This window comes from Panulirus ornatus, chromosome 12, assembly GCF_036320965.1.
Source record: "Panulirus ornatus isolate Po-2019 chromosome 12, ASM3632096v1, whole genome shotgun sequence".
In the NCBI taxonomy this organism is placed as follows: Eukaryota; Metazoa; Arthropoda; class Malacostraca; order Decapoda; family Palinuridae; genus Panulirus; species Panulirus ornatus.
This window is the reverse complement of record NC_092235.1, coordinates 17,949,122-17,967,279: the sequence shown is the minus strand read 5'-3', so window position 1 is coordinate 17,967,279 and position 18,158 is coordinate 17,949,122. Positions and strand designations below refer to the sequence as shown.

General features: G+C 40.2%; 2 protein-coding genes across 3 annotated transcripts in view; one reads left to right on the top strand and one right to left on the bottom strand.

Moving 5' to 3' along the window:
• LOC139751815 (microcephalin-like) overlaps nucleotides 1-18,158 on the bottom strand; it is a 225,100-nt gene that overhangs the window by 140,762 nt on the left and 66,180 nt on the right. Inside the window, exons 2-3 of the mRNA XM_071667407.1 lie at nucleotides 10,512-10,617; nucleotides 10,136-10,261 (exon numbers count right to left, since the gene is read on the bottom strand). The gene's annotated coding sequence lies outside the window, so the exon portion shown is untranslated. The remainder of the gene's footprint in view (nucleotides 1-10,135; nucleotides 10,262-10,511; nucleotides 10,618-18,158) is intronic.
• The window catches only part of LOC139751814 (XK-related protein 6-like), a 44,651-nt gene continuing 40,150 nt past the window's right edge, over nucleotides 13,658-18,158 (top strand). Inside the window, exon 1 of one of the 2 annotated variants that reach the window (XM_071667403.1) lies at nucleotides 13,658-13,916. In XM_071667403.1, the coding sequence (XP_071523504.1) occupies nucleotides 13,770-13,916 (147 nt within the window). In that variant the 5' untranslated portion in view covers nucleotides 13,658-13,769. Of the gene's footprint in view, nucleotides 13,917-14,342; nucleotides 14,885-18,158 lie in introns of those variants that run through there. The other variant, XM_071667404.1, reaches the window with a different exon arrangement.

Sequence of the window (18,158 nt, the reverse complement as noted above, 5' to 3'; positions counted from 1 at the left end):
GCTTTCCATGGTTTACCCCAGACGCTTCACATGCCCTGATTCTATCCACCGACAGCACGTCAACCCCGGTATACCACATCGATCCAATTCACTCTATTCCTTGCCCTCCTTTCACCCTCCTGCATGTTCAGGCCCCGATCACACAAAATCTTTTTCACTCCATCTTTCCACCTCCAATTTGGTCTCCCACTTCTCCTTGTTCCCTCCACCTCTGACACATATATCCTCTTGGTCAATCTTTCCTCACTCATTCTCTCCATGTGCCCAAACCATTTCAAAACACCCTCTTCTGCTCTCTCAACCACGCTCTTTTTATTTCCACACATTTCTCTTACCCTTACGTTACTTACTCGATCAAACCACCTCACACCACACATTGTCCTCAAACATCTCATTTCCAGCACATCCACCCTCCTGCGCACAACTCTATCCATAGCCCACTCCTCACAACCATACAACATTGTTGGAACCACTATTCCTTCGAACATACCCATTTTTGCTTTCCGAGATAATGTTCTCGACTTCCACACATTCTTCAAGGCTCCCAGGATTTTCGCCCCCTCCCCCACCCTATGATCCACTTCCGCTTCCATGGTTCCATCCGCTGCCAGATCCACTCCCAGATATCTAAAACACTTTACTTCCTCCAGTTTTTCTCCATTCAAACTTACCTCCCAATTGACTTGACCCTCAACCCTACTGTACCTAATAACCTTGCTCTTATTCACATTTACCCTTAACTTTCTTCTTTCACACAATTTACCAAACTCAGTCACCAGCTTCTGCAGTTTCTCACATGAATCAGCCACCAGCGTTGTATCATCAGCGAACAACAACTGACTCACTTCCCAAGCTTGCTCATCCACAACAGACTTCATACTTGCCCCTCTTTCCAAAACTCTTGCATTCACCTCCCTAACAACCCCATCCATAAACAAATTAAACAACCATGGAGACATCACACACCCCTGCCGCAAACCTACATTCACTGAGAACCAATCACTTTCCTCTCTTCCTTCACGTACACATGCCTTACATCCTCGATAAAAACTTTTCACTGCTTCTAACAACTTGCCTCCCACACCATATATTCTTAATACCTTCCACAGAGCATCTCTATCAACTCTATCATATGCCTTCTCCAGATCCATAAATGCTACATACAAATCCATTTGCTTTTCTAAGTATTTCTCACATACATTCTTCAAAGCAAACACCTGATCCACACATCCTCTACCACTTCTGAAACCACACTGCTCTTCCTCAATCTGATGCTCTGTACATGCCTTCACCCTCTCAATCAATACCCTCCCATGTAATTTACCAGGAATACTCAACAAACTTATACCTCTGAAATTTGAGCACTCACTCTTATCCCCTTTGCCTTTGTACAATGGCACTATGCACGCATTCCGCCAATCCTCAGGCACCTCACCATGAGTCATACATACATTAAATAACCTTACCAACCAGTCAATAATACAGTCACCCCCTTTTTTAATAAATTCCACTGCAATACCATCCAAACCTGCTGCCTTGCCGGCTTTCATCTTCCGCAAAGCTTTTACCACCTCTTCTCTGTTTACCAAATCCTTTTCCCTAACCCTATCACTTTGCACACCATCTTGACCAAAACACCCTATATCTGCCACTCTATCATCAAACACATTCAACAAACCTTCAAAATACTCACTCCATCTCCTTCTCACATCACCACTACTTGTTATCACCTCCCCATTTGCGCCCTTCACTGAAGTTCCCACACACACACACACACATATATATATATATATATATATATATATATATATATATATACATAAGTATACTTATGTAAGTAGGAGAGATGGCCAGAGAGCGTTATTGGATTACGTGTTAATTGACAGGCGTGCGAAAGAGAGACTTTTGGATGTTAATGTGCTGAGAGGTGCAACTGGAGGGATGTCTGATCATTATCTTGTGGAGGCTAAGGTGAAGATTAGTATGGGTTTTCAGAAAAGAGGAGTGAATGTTGGGGTGAAGAAGGTGGTGAGAGTAAGTGAGCTTGGGAAGGAGACCTGTGTGGGGAAGTACCAGGAGAGACTGTGTACAGAATGGAAAAAGGTGAGAACAATGGAAGTAAGGGGAGTCGGGGAGGAATGGGATGTATTTAGGGAATCAGTGATGGATTGCGCAAAAGATGCTTGTGGCATGAGAAGAGTGGGAGGTGGGCTGTTTAGAAAGGGTAGTGAGTGGTGGGATGAAGAAGTAAGAGTATTAGTGAAAGAGAAGAGAGAGGCATTTGGACGATTTTTGCAGGGAAAAAATGCAATTGAGTGGGAGAAGTATAAAAGAAAGAGACAGGAGGTCAAGAGAAAGGTGCAAGAGGTGAAAAAAAGGGCAAATGAGAGTTGGGGTGAGAGACTATCAGTAAATTTTAGGGAGAATAAAAAGATGTTCTGGAAGGAGGTAAATAGGGTGCGTAAGACAAGGGAGCAAATGGGAACTTCAGTGAAGGGCGTAAATGGGGAGGTGATAACAAGTAGCGGTGATGTGAGAAGGAGATGGAATGAGTATTTTGAAGGTTTGTTAAATGTGTCTGATGACAGAGTGGCAGATATAGGGTGTTTTGGTCGAGGTGGTGTGCAAAGTGAGAGGGTTAGGGAAAATGATTTGATAAACAGAGAAGAGGTAGTAAAAGCTTTGCGGAAGATGAAAGCCGGCAAGGCAGCAGGTTTGGATGGTATTGCAGTGGAATTTATTAAGAAAGGGGGTGACTGTATTGTTGACTGGTTGGTAAGGTTATTTAATGTATGTATGACTCATGGTGAGGTGCCTGAGGATTGGCGGAATGCGTGCATAGTGCCATTGTACAAAGGCAAAGGGGATAAGAGTGAGTGCTCAAATTACAGAGGTATAAGTTTGTTGAGTATTCCTGGTAAATTATATGGGAGGGTATTGATTGAGAGGGTGAAGGCATGTACAGAGCATCAGATTGGGGAAGAGCAGTGCGGTTTCAGAAGTGGTAGAGGATGTGTGGATCAGGTGTTTGCTTTGAAGAATGTATGTGAGAAATACTTAGAAAAGCAAATGGATTTGTATGTAGCATTTATGGATCTGGAGAAGGCATATGATAGAGTTGATAGAGATGCTCTGTGGAAGGTATTAAGAATATATGGTGTGGGAGGCAAGTTGTTAGAAGCAGTGAAAAGTTTTTATCGAGGATGTAAGGCATGTGTACGTGTAGGAAGAGAGGAAAGTGATTGGTTCTCAGTGAATGTAGGTTTGCGGCAGGGGTGTGTGATGTCTCCATGGTTGTTTAATTTGTTTATGGATGGGGTTGTAAAGGAGGTAAATGCAAGAGTCCTGGAAAGAGGGGCAAGTATGAAGTCTGTTGGGGATGAGAGAGCTTGGGAAGTGAGTCAATTGTTGTTCGCTGATGATACAGCGCTGGTGGCTGATTCATGTGAGAAACTGCAGAAGCTGGTGACTGAGTTTGGTAAAGTGTGTGGAAGAAGAAAGTTGAGAGTAAATGTGAATAAGAGCAAGGTTATTAGGTACAGTAGGGGTGAGGGTCAAGTCAATTGGGAGGTGAGTTTGAATGGAGAAAAACTGGAGGAAGTGAAGTGTTTTAGATATCTGGGAGTGGATCTGTCAGCGGATGGAACCATGGAAGCGGAAGTGGATCATAGGGTGGGGGAGGGGGCGAAAATTTTGGGAGCCTTGAAAAATGTGTGGAAGTCGAGAACATTATCTCGGAAAGCAAAAATGGGTATGTTTGAGGGAATAGTGGTTCCAACAATGCTGTATGGTTGCGAGGCGTGGGCTATGGATAGAGATGTGCGCAGGAGGATGGATGTGCTGGAAATGAGATGTTTGAGGACAATGTGTGGTGTGAGGTGGTTTGATCGAGTAAGTAACGTAAGGGTAAGAGAGATGTGTGGAAATAAAAAGAGCGTGGTCGAGAGAGCAGAAGAGGGTGTTTTGAAATGGTTTGGGCACATGGAGAGAATGAGTGAGGAGAGATTGACCAAGAGGATATATGTGTCGGAGGTGGAGGGAACGAGGAGAAGAGGGAGACCAAATTGGAGGTGGAAAGATGGAGTGAAAAAGATTTTGTGTGATCGGGGCCTGAACATGCAGGAGGGTGAAAGGAGGGCAAGAAATAGAGTGAATTGGAGTCATGTGGTATACAGGGGTTGACGTGCTGTCAGTGGATTGAAGCAAGGCATGTGAAGCGTCTGGGGTAAACCATGGAAAGCTGTGTAGGTATGTATATTTGCGTGTCTGGACGTGTGTATGTACATGTGTATGGGGGGGGGGGGGTTGGGCCATTTCTTTCGTCTGTTTCCTTGCGCTACCTCGCAAACGCGGGAGACAGCGACAAAGTATAAAAAAAAAAAAAAAAAAAAAAAATATATATACACACACACATATATATATATATATATATATATATATATATATATATATATATATATATATATATATATATCGAGGATGTAATGCATGTGTACGTGTAGGAAGAGAGGAAAGTGATTAGTTCTCAGTGAATGTAGGTTTGCGGCAGGGGTGTGTGATGTCTCCATGGTTGTTTAATTTGTTTATAGATGGGGTTGTTAGGGAGGTAAATGCAAGAGTTTTGGAAAGAGGGGCAAATATGAAGTCTGTTGGGGATGAGAGAGCTTGGGAAGTGAGTCAGTTGTTGTTCGCTGATGATACAGCGCTGGTGGCTGATTCATGTAAGAAACTGCAGAAGCTGGTGACGGAGTTTGGTAAAGTGTGTGAAAGAAGAAAGTTAAGAGTAAATGTGAATAAGAGCAAGGTTATTAGGTACAGTAGAGTTGAGGGTCAAGTCAATTAGGAGGTAAGTTTGAATGGAGAAAAACTGGAGGAAGTAAAGTGTTTTAGATATCTGGGAGTGGATCTGGCAGCGGATGGAACCATGGAAGCAGAAGTGAATCATAGGGTGGGGGAGGGGGCGAAAATTCTGGGAGCCTTGAAGAATGTTTGGAAGTCGAGAACATTATCTCGGAAAGCAAAAATGGGTATGTTTGAAGGAATAGTGGTTCCAACAATGTTGTATGGTTGCGAGGCGTGGGCTATGGATAGAGTTGTGCGCAGGAGGGTGGATGTGCTGGAAATGAGATGTTTGAGGACAATATGTGGTGTGAGGCGATTTGATCGAGTAGGTAATGTAAGGGTAAGAGAGATGTGTGGAAATAAAAAGAGTGTGGTTGAGACAGCAGAAGAGGGTGTTTTGAAATGGTTTGGTCACATGGAGAGAATGAGTGAGGAAAGATTGACCAAGAGGATATATGTGTCAGAGGTGGAGGGAACGAGGAGAAGTGGGAGACCAAATTGGAAGTGGAAAGATGGAGTGAAAAAGATTTTCAGTGATCGGGGCCTGAAGATGCAGGAGGGTGAAAGGCGTGCAAGGAATAGAGTGAATTGGAACGATGTGGTATACCGGGGTCGACGTGCTGTCAATGGACTGAACCAGGGCATGTGAAGCGTCTGGGGTAAACCATGGAAAGTTGTGTGGGGCCTGGATGTGGAAAGGGAGCTGTGGTTTCGGTGCATTATTACATGACAGCTAGAGACTGAGTGTGGACGAATGGGGCCTTTGGTGTCATTTCCTAGCGCTACCTCGCACACATGAGGGGGGAAGGGGTTGTTATTCCATGTGTGGCGAGGTGGCGATGGGAACAAATAAAGGCAGACAGTATGAATTATGTACATGTGTATATATGTATATGTCTGTGTGTGTATATATATGTGTACATTGAGATGTATAGGTATGTATATTTGCGTGTGTGGACGTGTATGTGTATACATGTGTATGTGGGCGGGTTGGGCCATTCTTTCGTCTGTTTCCTTGCGCTACCTCGCTAACGCGGGAGACAATGACAAAGCAAAATGAATTGATGAATATATATATATATATATATATATATATATATATATATATATATATATATATATATATATATATATATATATATTACACTGTTGCTGTCTCCCGCGTTAGAGATAGCGCGAGGAAACGACGAAAGAATGGCCCAACCCACCCACATACACAAGTATATACATACACGTCCACACACGCAAATATACATACATATACATACACAGAAATATACATATATACACATGTACATATTCATACTTGCTGCCTTAATTCATTCCGTCGCCACCCCGCCACACATGAAATAGCATCCCTCCCCTCCCCGAGAGGTAGCCCTGAGAAAAGACTAAAGGCCACATTCGTTCACACTGAGTCTCTACTCGTCACGTGTAATGTACCGAAACCACAGCTCCCTTTACACATCCAGGCCCTACACAACTTTCCATATATATATATATATATATATATATATATATATATATATATATATATATATATATATATATATATATATATATTTATACTTTGTCGCTGTCTCCCGCGTTTGCGAGGTAGCGCAAGGAAACAGACGAAAGAAATGGTCCAACCCCCCCCCCCATACACATGTATATACATACGTCCACACACGCAAATATACATACCTACACAGCTTTCCATGGTTTACCCCAGACGCTTCACATGCCTTGATTCAATCCACTGACAGCACGTCAACCCCGGTATACCACATCGCTCCAATTCACTCTATTCCTTGCCCTCCTTTCACCCTCCTGCATGTTCAGGCCCCGATCACACAAAATCTTTTTCACTCCATCTTTCCACCTCCAATTTGGTCTCCCTCTTCTCCTTGCTCCCTCCACCTCCGACACATATACCCTCTTGGTCAATCTTTCCTCACTCATCCTCTCCATGTGCCCAAACCACTTCAAAACACCCTCTTCTGCTCTCTCAACCACGCTCTTTTTATTTCCACACATCTCTCTTACCCTTACGTTACTCACTCGATCAAACCACCTCACACCACACATTGTCCTCAAACATCTCATTTCCAGCACATCCATCCTCCTGCGCACAACTCTATCCATAGCCCACGCCTCGCAACCATACAACATTGTTGGAACCACTATTCCTTCAAACATACCCATTTTCGCTTTCCGAGATAATGTTCTCGACTTCCACACATTCTTCAAGGCCCCCAGAATTTTCGCCCCCTCCCCCACCCTATGATTCACTTCCGCTTCCATGGTTCCCTCCGCTGCCAGATCCACTCCTAGATATCTAAAACACTTCACTTCCTCCAGTTTTTCTCCATTCAAACTCACCTCCCAACTGACTTGACCTTCAACCCTACTGTACCTAATAACCTTGCTCTTCTTCACATTTACTCTTAACTTTCTTCTTCCACACACTTTACCAAACTCAGTCACCAGCTTCTGCAGTTTCTCACATGAATCAGCCACCAGCGCTGTATCATCAGCGAACAACAACTGACTCACTTCCCAAGCTCTCTCATCCCCAACAGACTTCATACTTGCCCCTCTTTCCAAAACTCTTGCATTTACCTCCCTAACAACCCCATCCATAAACAAATTAAACAACCATGGAGACATCACACACCCCTGCCGCAAACCTACATTCACTGAGAACCAATCACTTTCCTCTCTTCCTACACGTACACATGCCTTACATCCTCGATAAAAACTTTTCACTGCTTCTAACAACTTTCCTCCCACACCATATATTCTTAATACCTTCCACAGAGCATCTCTATCAACTCTATCATATGCCTTCTCCAGATCCATAAATGCTACATACAAATCCCTTTGCTTTTCTAAGTATTTCTCACATACATTCTTCAAAGCAAACACCTGATCCACACATCCTCTACCACTTCTGAAACCACACTGCTCTTCCCCAATCTGATGCTCTGTACATGCCTTCACCCTCTCAATCAATACCCTCCCATATAATTTACCAGGAATACTCAACAAACTTATACCTCTGTAATTTGAACACTCACTCTTATCCCCTTTGCCTGTATATATATATATATATATATGTGTGTGTATATATATATATATATATATATATATATATATATATATATATATATATATATATATATATATATATATATACACACATATATATATATATATATTTATATATATATATATATATATATATATATATATATATATATTTTTTTTTTTTTTTTTTTTAAACTATTCGCCATTTCCCGCGTTAGCGAGGTAGCATTAAGAACAGAGGACTGGGCCTTTGAGGGAATGCCCTCACCTGGCCCAATTCTCTGTTCCTTCTTTTGGAAAAAGAAAAAGAGAGAGAGAGAGAGAGAGAGAGAGAGAGAGAGAGAGAGAGAGAGAGAGAGAGAGAGAGAGAGAGAGAGAGAGAGAGAGAGAGAGAGAGCAATGCCTGAAGTCTGTGGTTAGCTTTGCTGACAACTAATTCATAAGCCTCGATTCGATCCCCTGCGCGGACTGACAGCGCGCATTTCACCTACGTGTTCATCTTTCCTCTGCTTAGGGATAAAGGAGTTCTAACTTTGGATGGAGTAAAGCATCACAGTTGTGACAACTGATAGCTAGTACCTCAGCTCGAGTTATGATCTGAGACACAGCAAGGCCTATGTGCCTGCAGAAAGATTGGTGTATATATATATATATATATATATATATATATATATATATATATATATATATATATATATATATATATATATATATATATATAACTTGAGGAAGTGAAGTGTTTTAGATATCCCGGAAAGGACTTAGCAGCGGATGGTACCATGGAGGCGGAAGTGAGTCACAGGGTGGAGGAGGGAAGAGGGGCGAAGGTTCTAGGAGCGTAAAAGAATGTGTGGAAGTCGAGAACATTATCTCGAAGAGCAAAAATGGGTATGTTTGAAGGAATAGTGTTTCCAACAATGTTATATGGTTGCGAGGCATGGACTATAGATAGGGTTTATGGAGGAAGGTGGATGTGTTGGAAATGAAATGTTTGAAGACAATATGTGGTATGAGATGGTTTATCGAGTAAGTAATGTAAGGGTAAGAGAGATGTGTGGTGATAAAAAGAGTGTGGTTGAGAGAGCAGAAGAGGGTGTTTTGAAATGGTTTGGTCACATGCAGAGATTGAGTGAGGAAAGATTGACAAAGAGGATATATGTGTCAGAGGTGGAGGGAACAAGAAGTGGGAGACAAAATTGGAGGTGGAAGGATGGAGTGAAAAAGATTTTGAACGATCGGGGCCTGAACATGAAGGAGGGTGAAAGGCGTGCAAGGAATAGAGTGAATTGGAACGATGTGGTATACCGGGGTCGACGTGCTGCCAATGGACTGAACCAGGGCATGTGAAACGTCTGGGGTAAACCATGGAAAGGTGTGTGGGGCCTGGATGTGGAAAGGGAGCTTTGGTTTCGGTGCATTACACATGAAAGATAGAGACTGAGTGTGAACGAATGTGGCCTTTTTGTCTTGTCACTACCTTGCCGAAAGGGGGGGGGGGGAGCTATTCCCTGTGTGGCGGGGTAGCAGCGAGAATGGATGAAGGCAGCAAGTATGAATATGTTCATGTGTATATATGTACGTGTCTGTGTATTTCTCTACGGTCGTTCATATCCAAATTCCTCTAAAAACTAACCTAAAACAGCGTAAAAGTGCTTTAGGATTATCTCTACCTGTTCGTTACAGACCCCATCCGTAATCTGCCCCTCTTCCTCTCCCATTGTATCATATTTTCATCTCTCCTATGACATCTTGAAAATTACTAATAGTCTGTCAAGTACAACTATATAAATCTTCAGCACTTATGAAGAAATTTCATTAGGATTATGTGTCTTACATGGGTCAAGATCCTGGTATTTTATTTTCCACGTTGGAGGTTCCTTATGGACAAAGTCCACATCAAGACCAGGCTTCATTTGCTCAAACCCATTCTCTAGCTGTCATATGTAATGCACCGAAACTACAGCTCTCTATCTACAGCCAGGTCTCAAAAGCCATTCCTCTTTTCACATCGTCTTCCAAACTCTTTCATCAACTTCTGCAGTTTCTCATCCGAATCTGCCACCAGTGCTGTATCATCAGCAAACAATAGCTGGCTCACTTCGAATTTTCACTCTCCCACTCCTCTTTCTTGCTAGGTCTGCAAATCTAAAGCATGTATCCCTTCCCTGTAACCTTATTTTCATACTCAACCTGGCAAATGAAACAAATTCTAAATACATACTGCAAGAATGCAGCCAATCTGAGTGGAAATTCATGAAGCCAGGTAGTCGTCCCTCAACATTTGAATGCGGGAAGTGAGGGGAGATGATTGGAGAGTCCGTAGCCTAGCCATTTCTCGTTGCACTTCCTGTAACGAAAGGTTAACATATAACAGTGACAGTTGTTATTTGAGGAGAGAATAACGAATAAACATCAACATCGCATAATTGCTTGGAAATCATATTTCATGCTTCCCTTCCTCTTTCAGAATTTACAACATTTTGCAATGTGATTCCTGTTTCAGAGGTTACAAAATTTTGTTGTGGCAACCGACATAAGAATAGTATGGCAAGCTTTGACGTTGCACCTGTATGAAGGAAGGCTATCGGGAGACGCACCTGAATCAGACGAGCGTTACGCGCAGACGACGCCGCTAAGTTCCCTATGCAGTACTCACTTCCAACCTCTTGCCTCTGTTTCTGCAGAGTTTTGCGCCGCTCTGCCCTGCCAATAGTAGAATACTATATACAATATGTTCACGAAATGTGATTAACACAGACAAGTGACTACCATAATCAGGGCGAACTCATTAACGAAAAAGAGGGCAAAGGAGAGTTGGGGTAAGAGGGTATCATTAAATTTTAGGGAGAATAAAAAGATGTTTTGGACGGAGGTAAATAAAGTGCGTAAGACAAGGGAACAAATGGGAACATCAGTGAAGGGGGCTAATGAGGTGATAACAATTAGTGGTGATGTGAGGGCAAAGGAGAGTTGGGGTGAGAGGGTATCATTAAATTTTAGGGAGAATAAAAAGATGTTTTGGAAGGAGGTAAATAAAGTGCGTAAGACAAGGGAACAAATGGGAACATCAGTGAAGGGGGCTAATGAGGTGATAAGTAGTGGTGATGTGAGGAGATGGAGTGAGTAATTTGAAGGTTTGTTGAATGCGTTTGATGATAGAGTGGCAGATATAGGGCGTTTTGGTCGAGGTGGTGTGCAAAGTGAGAGGGTTAGGGAGAATGATTTGGTAAACAGAGATGAGGTAGTAAAAGCTTTGCAGAAGATGAAAGCCGGCAAGGCAGCGGGTTTGGATGGTATTGCAGTGGAATTTATCAAAAAAGGGGGGTGACTGTATTGTTGACTGGTTGGCAAGGTTATTTAATGTATGTATGGCTGATGGTGAGGTACCTGAGGACTGGCGGAATGATTGCATAGTGCCATTGTACAAAGGCAAAGAGGAAAAGAGTGAGTGCTCAAATTACAGAGGTATAAGTTTGTTGAGTATTCCGGGGAAATTGTATGGGAAGGTCTTGATTGATAGGGTAAAGGCATGTACAGAGCATCAGACTGGGGAGAGCAGTGTAGTTTCAGAAGTGGTAGAGGATGTGTGGATCAGGTGTTTGCTTTGAAGAATGAATGCGAGAAATACTTAGAAAAGCAAATGGATTTGTATGTAGCATTTATGGATCTGGAGAAGGCATATGATAGAGTTGATAGAGATGTTCTGTGGAAGGTATTAAGAACATATGGTGTGGGAGGCAAGTTGTTAGAAGCAGTGAAAAGTTTTTATCGAGAATGCAAGGCATGTGTACGAGTAGGAAGAAAGAAAGGTGATTGGTTCTCAGTGAATGTTGGTTTGCGGCAGGGGTGCGTGATGTCTCCATGGTTGTTTAATTTGTTTATGGATGGGGTTGTTAGGGAGGTGAATGCTAGAGTTTTGGAGAGAGGGGCAAATATGCAGTCTGTTGTGGATGAGAGAGCTTGGGAAGTGTCATTGTTGTTCGCTTATGATACAGCGCTGGTGGCTGATTCGGGTAAGAAACTGTGTAAGCTGGTGACTGAGTTTTCTAAAGTGTGTGAAAGAAGAAAGTTGAGAGTAAATGTGAATAAGAGCAAGGTTATTAGGTGCAGAAGGTTTGAGGGACAAGTCAATTAGGAGGTAAGTTTGAATGGAGAAAAACTGAAGGAAGTGAAGTGTTTTAGATATCTGGGAGTGGATTTGGCAGCGGATGGAACCATGGAAGCGGAAGTGAGTCATAGGGTGGAGAGGGGGCGAAAGTTCTGGAAGCGTTGAAAAATATGTGGAAGGCGAGAACGTGATCTTGGAAAGCAAAAATGGGTATGTTTGAAGGAATAGTGGTTCCAACAATGTTGTATGGTTGCGAGGCGTGGGCTATAAATAGAGTTGTGCGGAGGAGGGTGGATGTGCTGGAAATGAGATGTTTGAGGACAATATGTGGTGAGGTGGTTTGATCGAGTAGGTAATGAAAGGGTAAGAGAGATGTGTCGTAATAAAAAGTGTGGTTGAGAGAGCAGAAGCGGGTGTTTTGAAATGGTTTGGTCACATGGAGAGAATGAGTGAGAAAAGATTGACAAAGAGGATATATATGTCAAAGGGGGAGGGAACGAGGAGTAGCGAGAGACCAAATTTTAGGTGGAAGGATGGAGTGAAAAAGATTTTGAGTGATCGGGGCCTGAACATGAAGGAGGGTGAAAGGCGTGCAAGGAATAGAGTGAATTGGAACGATGTGGCATACCGGGGTCGACGTGCTGTCAATGGATTGAAGCAGGGCATGTGAAGCGTCTAGGGTAAACCATAGAAAGTTTTGTGGGGCCTGGATGTGGAAAGGGAGCTGTGGTTTCGGTGCATTATTACATGACAGCTAGAGACTGAGTGTGAACGAATGGGGCCTTTGTTGTCTTTTCCTAGCACTACCTCGCACACATGAGGGAGGAGGGGGTTGTTATTCCATGTGTGGCGAGGTGGCGATGGGAACAAATAAAGGCAGACAGTATGAATTATGTACATGTGTATATATGTATACGTCTGTGTGTATATATATGTATACATTGAGATGCATAGGCATGTATACTTGCGTGTGTTGAACGTGTATGTATATACATGTGTATGTAGGTGGGTTGGGCCATTCTTTCGTCTGTTTCCTTGCGCTACCTCGCTAACGCGGGAGACAACGACAAAGCAAAATAAATAAATAATTAAATATATATATATATATATATATATATATATATATATATATATATATATATATATATATATATATATATATATAAGTGTGTGTGTGTGTGTGTGTGTGTGTTTATATAATCTGAATACATCTAGATAAACATATATATTATCCCCTATTTCCGATTAGGAATTACAAATGGTAGATTTGATATTCACTTGAATTGCGTACTTACAGTTCTTTTCTCCTTTTCTTAATATCTTCGCGTTTTTTGTCCAATTCCGTGTTCATCCTAATTTCTCAATTTACAGTGTGTAAAGCCTCGTATGGAAGTCAAAATCAATTAATTGCAAATTCAGCCTTTTCATATATATATATATAGTGTTTCCATTTTTATTGAAATAAAAGATATGACTAAAAAAATCTTTTATAGCGTTTGCACACATAATATGACCAGGAAGTTCATGCTCCTATGTTTACTTTCGTTGCCATGGAGAATATTTGCGATTAGCTTCTCAACATCCAGTTCTATCTGCTATTACTTCATGTATAAATAATTCTAAAGTAATTGTAAACTTATTTCTTTAACTGCAAAAGAAATATTTTTTAAAGCTAAGAGGAAATGATTATATATATTTTGTATACCTCTGTAAGAGGATCGTGACAGCTTTTCAATGTTTACAAACAATGGAAATAATGGAACAAGCACCTAATGAAACCGATAATTTATCTAACAGTGTCGATGAAGTTGATTTTCCTCCAAATAACTATGTATATCGGAGGATAGATATTGCATTTATCATAGGAGGAATTGCCACATATTTCTTAGACTGGGTGAGTTTCTGAGCCCCATACTAACATGGCTGGGACCGTTTAACTTCTTGCTTTAGTAATCCATATACAGTTTTGTTGTTTTTTTTCCCCCGATTTTTTGGCTTATATTATCAATTAAGGATAATGGATAAGTTTAGGGGAAGCCTTCTTACAGGAAAGAAAACTCTCATGTTATTAGAAAGGTGTTTTAGATGTAGGGGTGTGGCCGGCTAAAACTCTAGTTTGGCAAGATCACTTTTTAGATATCCTTTTTGTATTGAAATGCTAATGTACTGTGTGGAGAATATGATAAGACAAACAGAGTGCAATTGGATCATCTTTAAGTTAAAGTTTAGCTCCATATCGCCATAAACTTTATAATAAGCGAGTTTGCTCCACAGTGCTAGTGTATAGAGAATAGGATGACTCTGAAGATTAGAATTTATTGAACGATATGAAAGAAGCCGACTGAAATGAAGATGATTCATAACAGGGAAAAACTCAGTTATTTACATAAGTCTCTTGCCACCCACTGGGGTTACATTCTTAGAAGACCATTTGGTTGGCTAATCCGTGGTTGGCAAGGTGCAGGGATTATGACAAATTGGGGTTCGGGGGAGTGATTATTGAGGTTCATAACATTAGTCTTATAATAAACACTTCTGGGTATAATATAAGCATGTTATACTTAAAAACAACAAGATTATTTTATAAAAGTACAAAGAAATTCAAAACTGTAAAGTAATAATACAATGACAGAATGTCACCACTTGATGCACATCTCCGTATTCCCTCAAAGCAGCCAGCCAGCTACTTCACAAAAGGCCATTTCAACGCTTGCCCTAGCAACCCTGCTTGGTTATGACACTCATCATGCCTCTCCATGGAAATGGTGATCACCATGCTGGGCCATAAGCAGCCCGAGACCATGTGGATAAAATTTTCATGTTGCTGTAGAAAATCGTGGACACTCAAAACTTCATGCATTGGTTGGTAAAATAATATACATAATTCTAAGTGTACATACTCAAAACTGTTGTAGGTAAGGGACCTTTGTAATGTAAAAGTAGGTAAATCAATCCTTTCTGTAGTCTTTCTGTTTGTTGCCATTTGTTTGACTGGAGGCTATTGAAACTAAGCAGCATTAAATTTTGCTGTCTTTGCAGTCTATGCATTAAATGATTTCGTTATTTCTCTGTCTCTTGTTTGAAAGTTCTCACCACGATACTACTCATTATTGGAGTAAAAGTAATGTCTTAGCAGTGTGCTCTCTGAATTCACATTTCTATGCTGTAGTAACTCCTAGATCTTTGGTATTTTCTTCAATTTGCATTTTTCCCCCAGTAGGGCTTTTGTAGAAGGATGCTGATATATTGTTAATTGTTCCACGACTTATTTGCTTGGATTTCTTTTTATGAAATCCATTAGGTTCTCTTCTGCCAATTTGTAAATCATATCCATGCCTTTTTGCTGTTTTCCCCTTTTGATTAGGATATTTTCATCACTTTGATATCTTTTGCAAAATATATGTTGATAACTTCCTTAACATTCTTGTCTGTATCTAAAATCATAAATACAAATAATCATTCTAATACTGTTCTTTGTGGTACACTAGATAGAATCTCTTCCTCATCAGACATGGTTTCCCTTTTTTAATCCAATTTCATAATTTACTTCATCTCACCACATTCTTTAATAGTATTATGCACTTACTTTTGTCAAATGCTTTAGCAGAAGCTGGAAAATGTCCCAATTTTCTACCTGGTAACAGAGTCTTTTGATATTGTTGTAGTGTACTAAGTACATTTGTGTACTTGAACAAGGTACAAATTGGTGCTGGCCTTTGTTTTTGACATTGTTACTAATCAGATGTTTCATAGTTATTTTTATCTTTTTTATATTTGATGTTAGGTTAACTTCTCCATATTTTATGGCACTAGTTTGGATACCTTTCTGTGGTTTCTGTGTATTGGTGTTCTATATGCTATTATGGCCATATCTGCTGGAGTGCCATGCATTTTGGCCCAATTGGATCCCAGCCCACTGATCTTGATGTAATCATCAATGAGTGATGAGATGATGATTCATTCTCCTTCATTACATACACAGACACAAAACCCACTTCATATTAAATCTACAACTGAAATGATCCACCCAACAATCTCAACTCATTCTTATCATTAATATCATTATTGATATCATTTGAAAGTAGTATCATGGTTACATTTAAAAGCTGACAATAAATAATTTGCTTCAGATTCACAAATGACATCATTTGTGCCTCCTTAGTTTCATGGAAAGTTTAAAGGCTTTTCAGTTTAAAGCATCAGTATGTTTTTCTATTCTTACCACACTAATCCATGAGTTTCTGATCTCTTCCACAATCACAAATGGCCTTTGGACATAGTGATCTGCTGCTGTTTGAAGTTTTTACAGGACAGTCTCAGTTATTTGCTGTCTTCAGGGACTCTACCATAAATGAAATACCGAAATTTCAGAATTACTGAATATTGCAAATGTATTTCAGAACTAAGGATGTTCTCATAATCTATTATCACTAACTCTGAAAGGTTCATGGTCATCACAAACATCATTAAGTAATAACAGAGTTCATGAAAAAATATGAATTACATTAGTATATGACTCACTCTTATGTAGACTGTAGTGATGACTTTCATTTTAAGGAAGACCAGACCAAGCCTAGACCAAACCCAAATATCACTGCACTCATAAGTCTCAAATTTCTTAATTCTTATTTCTATGCTATTAAACGCTGCAATCACTTCATTTATGAATATTATTTTCTTAACATAGCTTTACAGATTTATATGCATTCACCTTGATATGCTTATATTGTACTAAACAGATAATTATATTTTGGTTGACTTAATCCATAATGTAATACACTTAACACTGCTGAATACTAAAGCCATAGTACTGTACAACAAGGATCTTATACTGGCCTGATTTAAGACATCACCATATCACAAGATCTGGCTATTTTTCCCCATTGCTATGAAATGTTTTCCAATATTTTGATGCCAACAAAAATAGGTAATTACTGAATTTGTCTGAATTCATTTTAAAGAATTGTGCGCATTATGGTCAAATTAGTCATGAGTAAGAATGATAACATTTGAATTTGAATTGGTCATTGTATTTGCATCAGACCCTTATCCCTTTTATTGAATTTGTGTGATTATTAAACAGAGTACTTTTGAACTTGATATCTACAGGGGCACAAACAATGTCAGTATTCAACACGTATTATTTTGAATATGATTTATACAACTATATTTGTTGGTAAATCAGTCCATATGTTACAATCTTGTGTAAGAAAAAGTACCTTGCCTCATTTGAAGTAAAACATTTGCCTACAAGTTTGTAACCATTATTTTGAGTGAAATCAGACAAATGTAGCCTTATATAAGTACTTAGATGAAGTCTGCTGGTCTTTGAAATCTCCTCTTCTTCTTGTCTTTTCTAAATTGAATAGATTAGGGTCTCTGAGACTGCTTTCATGGGATTGATATTTGAGTGAAGGAACTCTATTAGTAGCTCACTCCTGTACTCTTTTTTTTATGTCTTAAGGAAGTAAGGGTAACTAATTATAAACATCATTGCTTGCTTTATTTCTTCTGTCATAGGTAAGTGTATGTTGATGTTATATATATATATATATATATATATATATATATGGATATCCCTGGGGATAGGGGAGAAAGAATACTTCCCACGTATTCCCTGCGTGTCGTAGAAGGCGACTAAAAGGGAAGGGAGCGGGGGCTGGAAATCCTCCCCTCTCGTTTTTCTTTTTTTTTTTCCAAAAGAAGGAAGAGAGAAGGGGGTCAGGTGAGGATATTCCCTCAAAGGCCCAGTCCTCTGTTCTTAACGCTACCTCGCTATCGCGGGAAATGGCGAATAGTATGAAAAAAAAAAAAATATATATATGGCAAAGAAGTTTTTTTTTAATGTCTTGTAACAAAGATTCAGTGATATCAGTAGTTTTACTCATGAATCAACAAATGAGTTGGTGAAATTCATCCAGTAGCTCCTCTCGTATTTTCTTGTGCATGTCTTTGATACCTACAAGATGAATGAAGTGTTGTCATGACTGTCACAGATTTCCTTGACATATGCCAGTGACTCACTCCCTGACACACAGTGGTGGATTATTCTGTGATACACATTGGCAGTGCACTCCCTGACACATATCAGTGACTTATTTCCTGACACACATTAGTGTATCGCTCCATGATATCT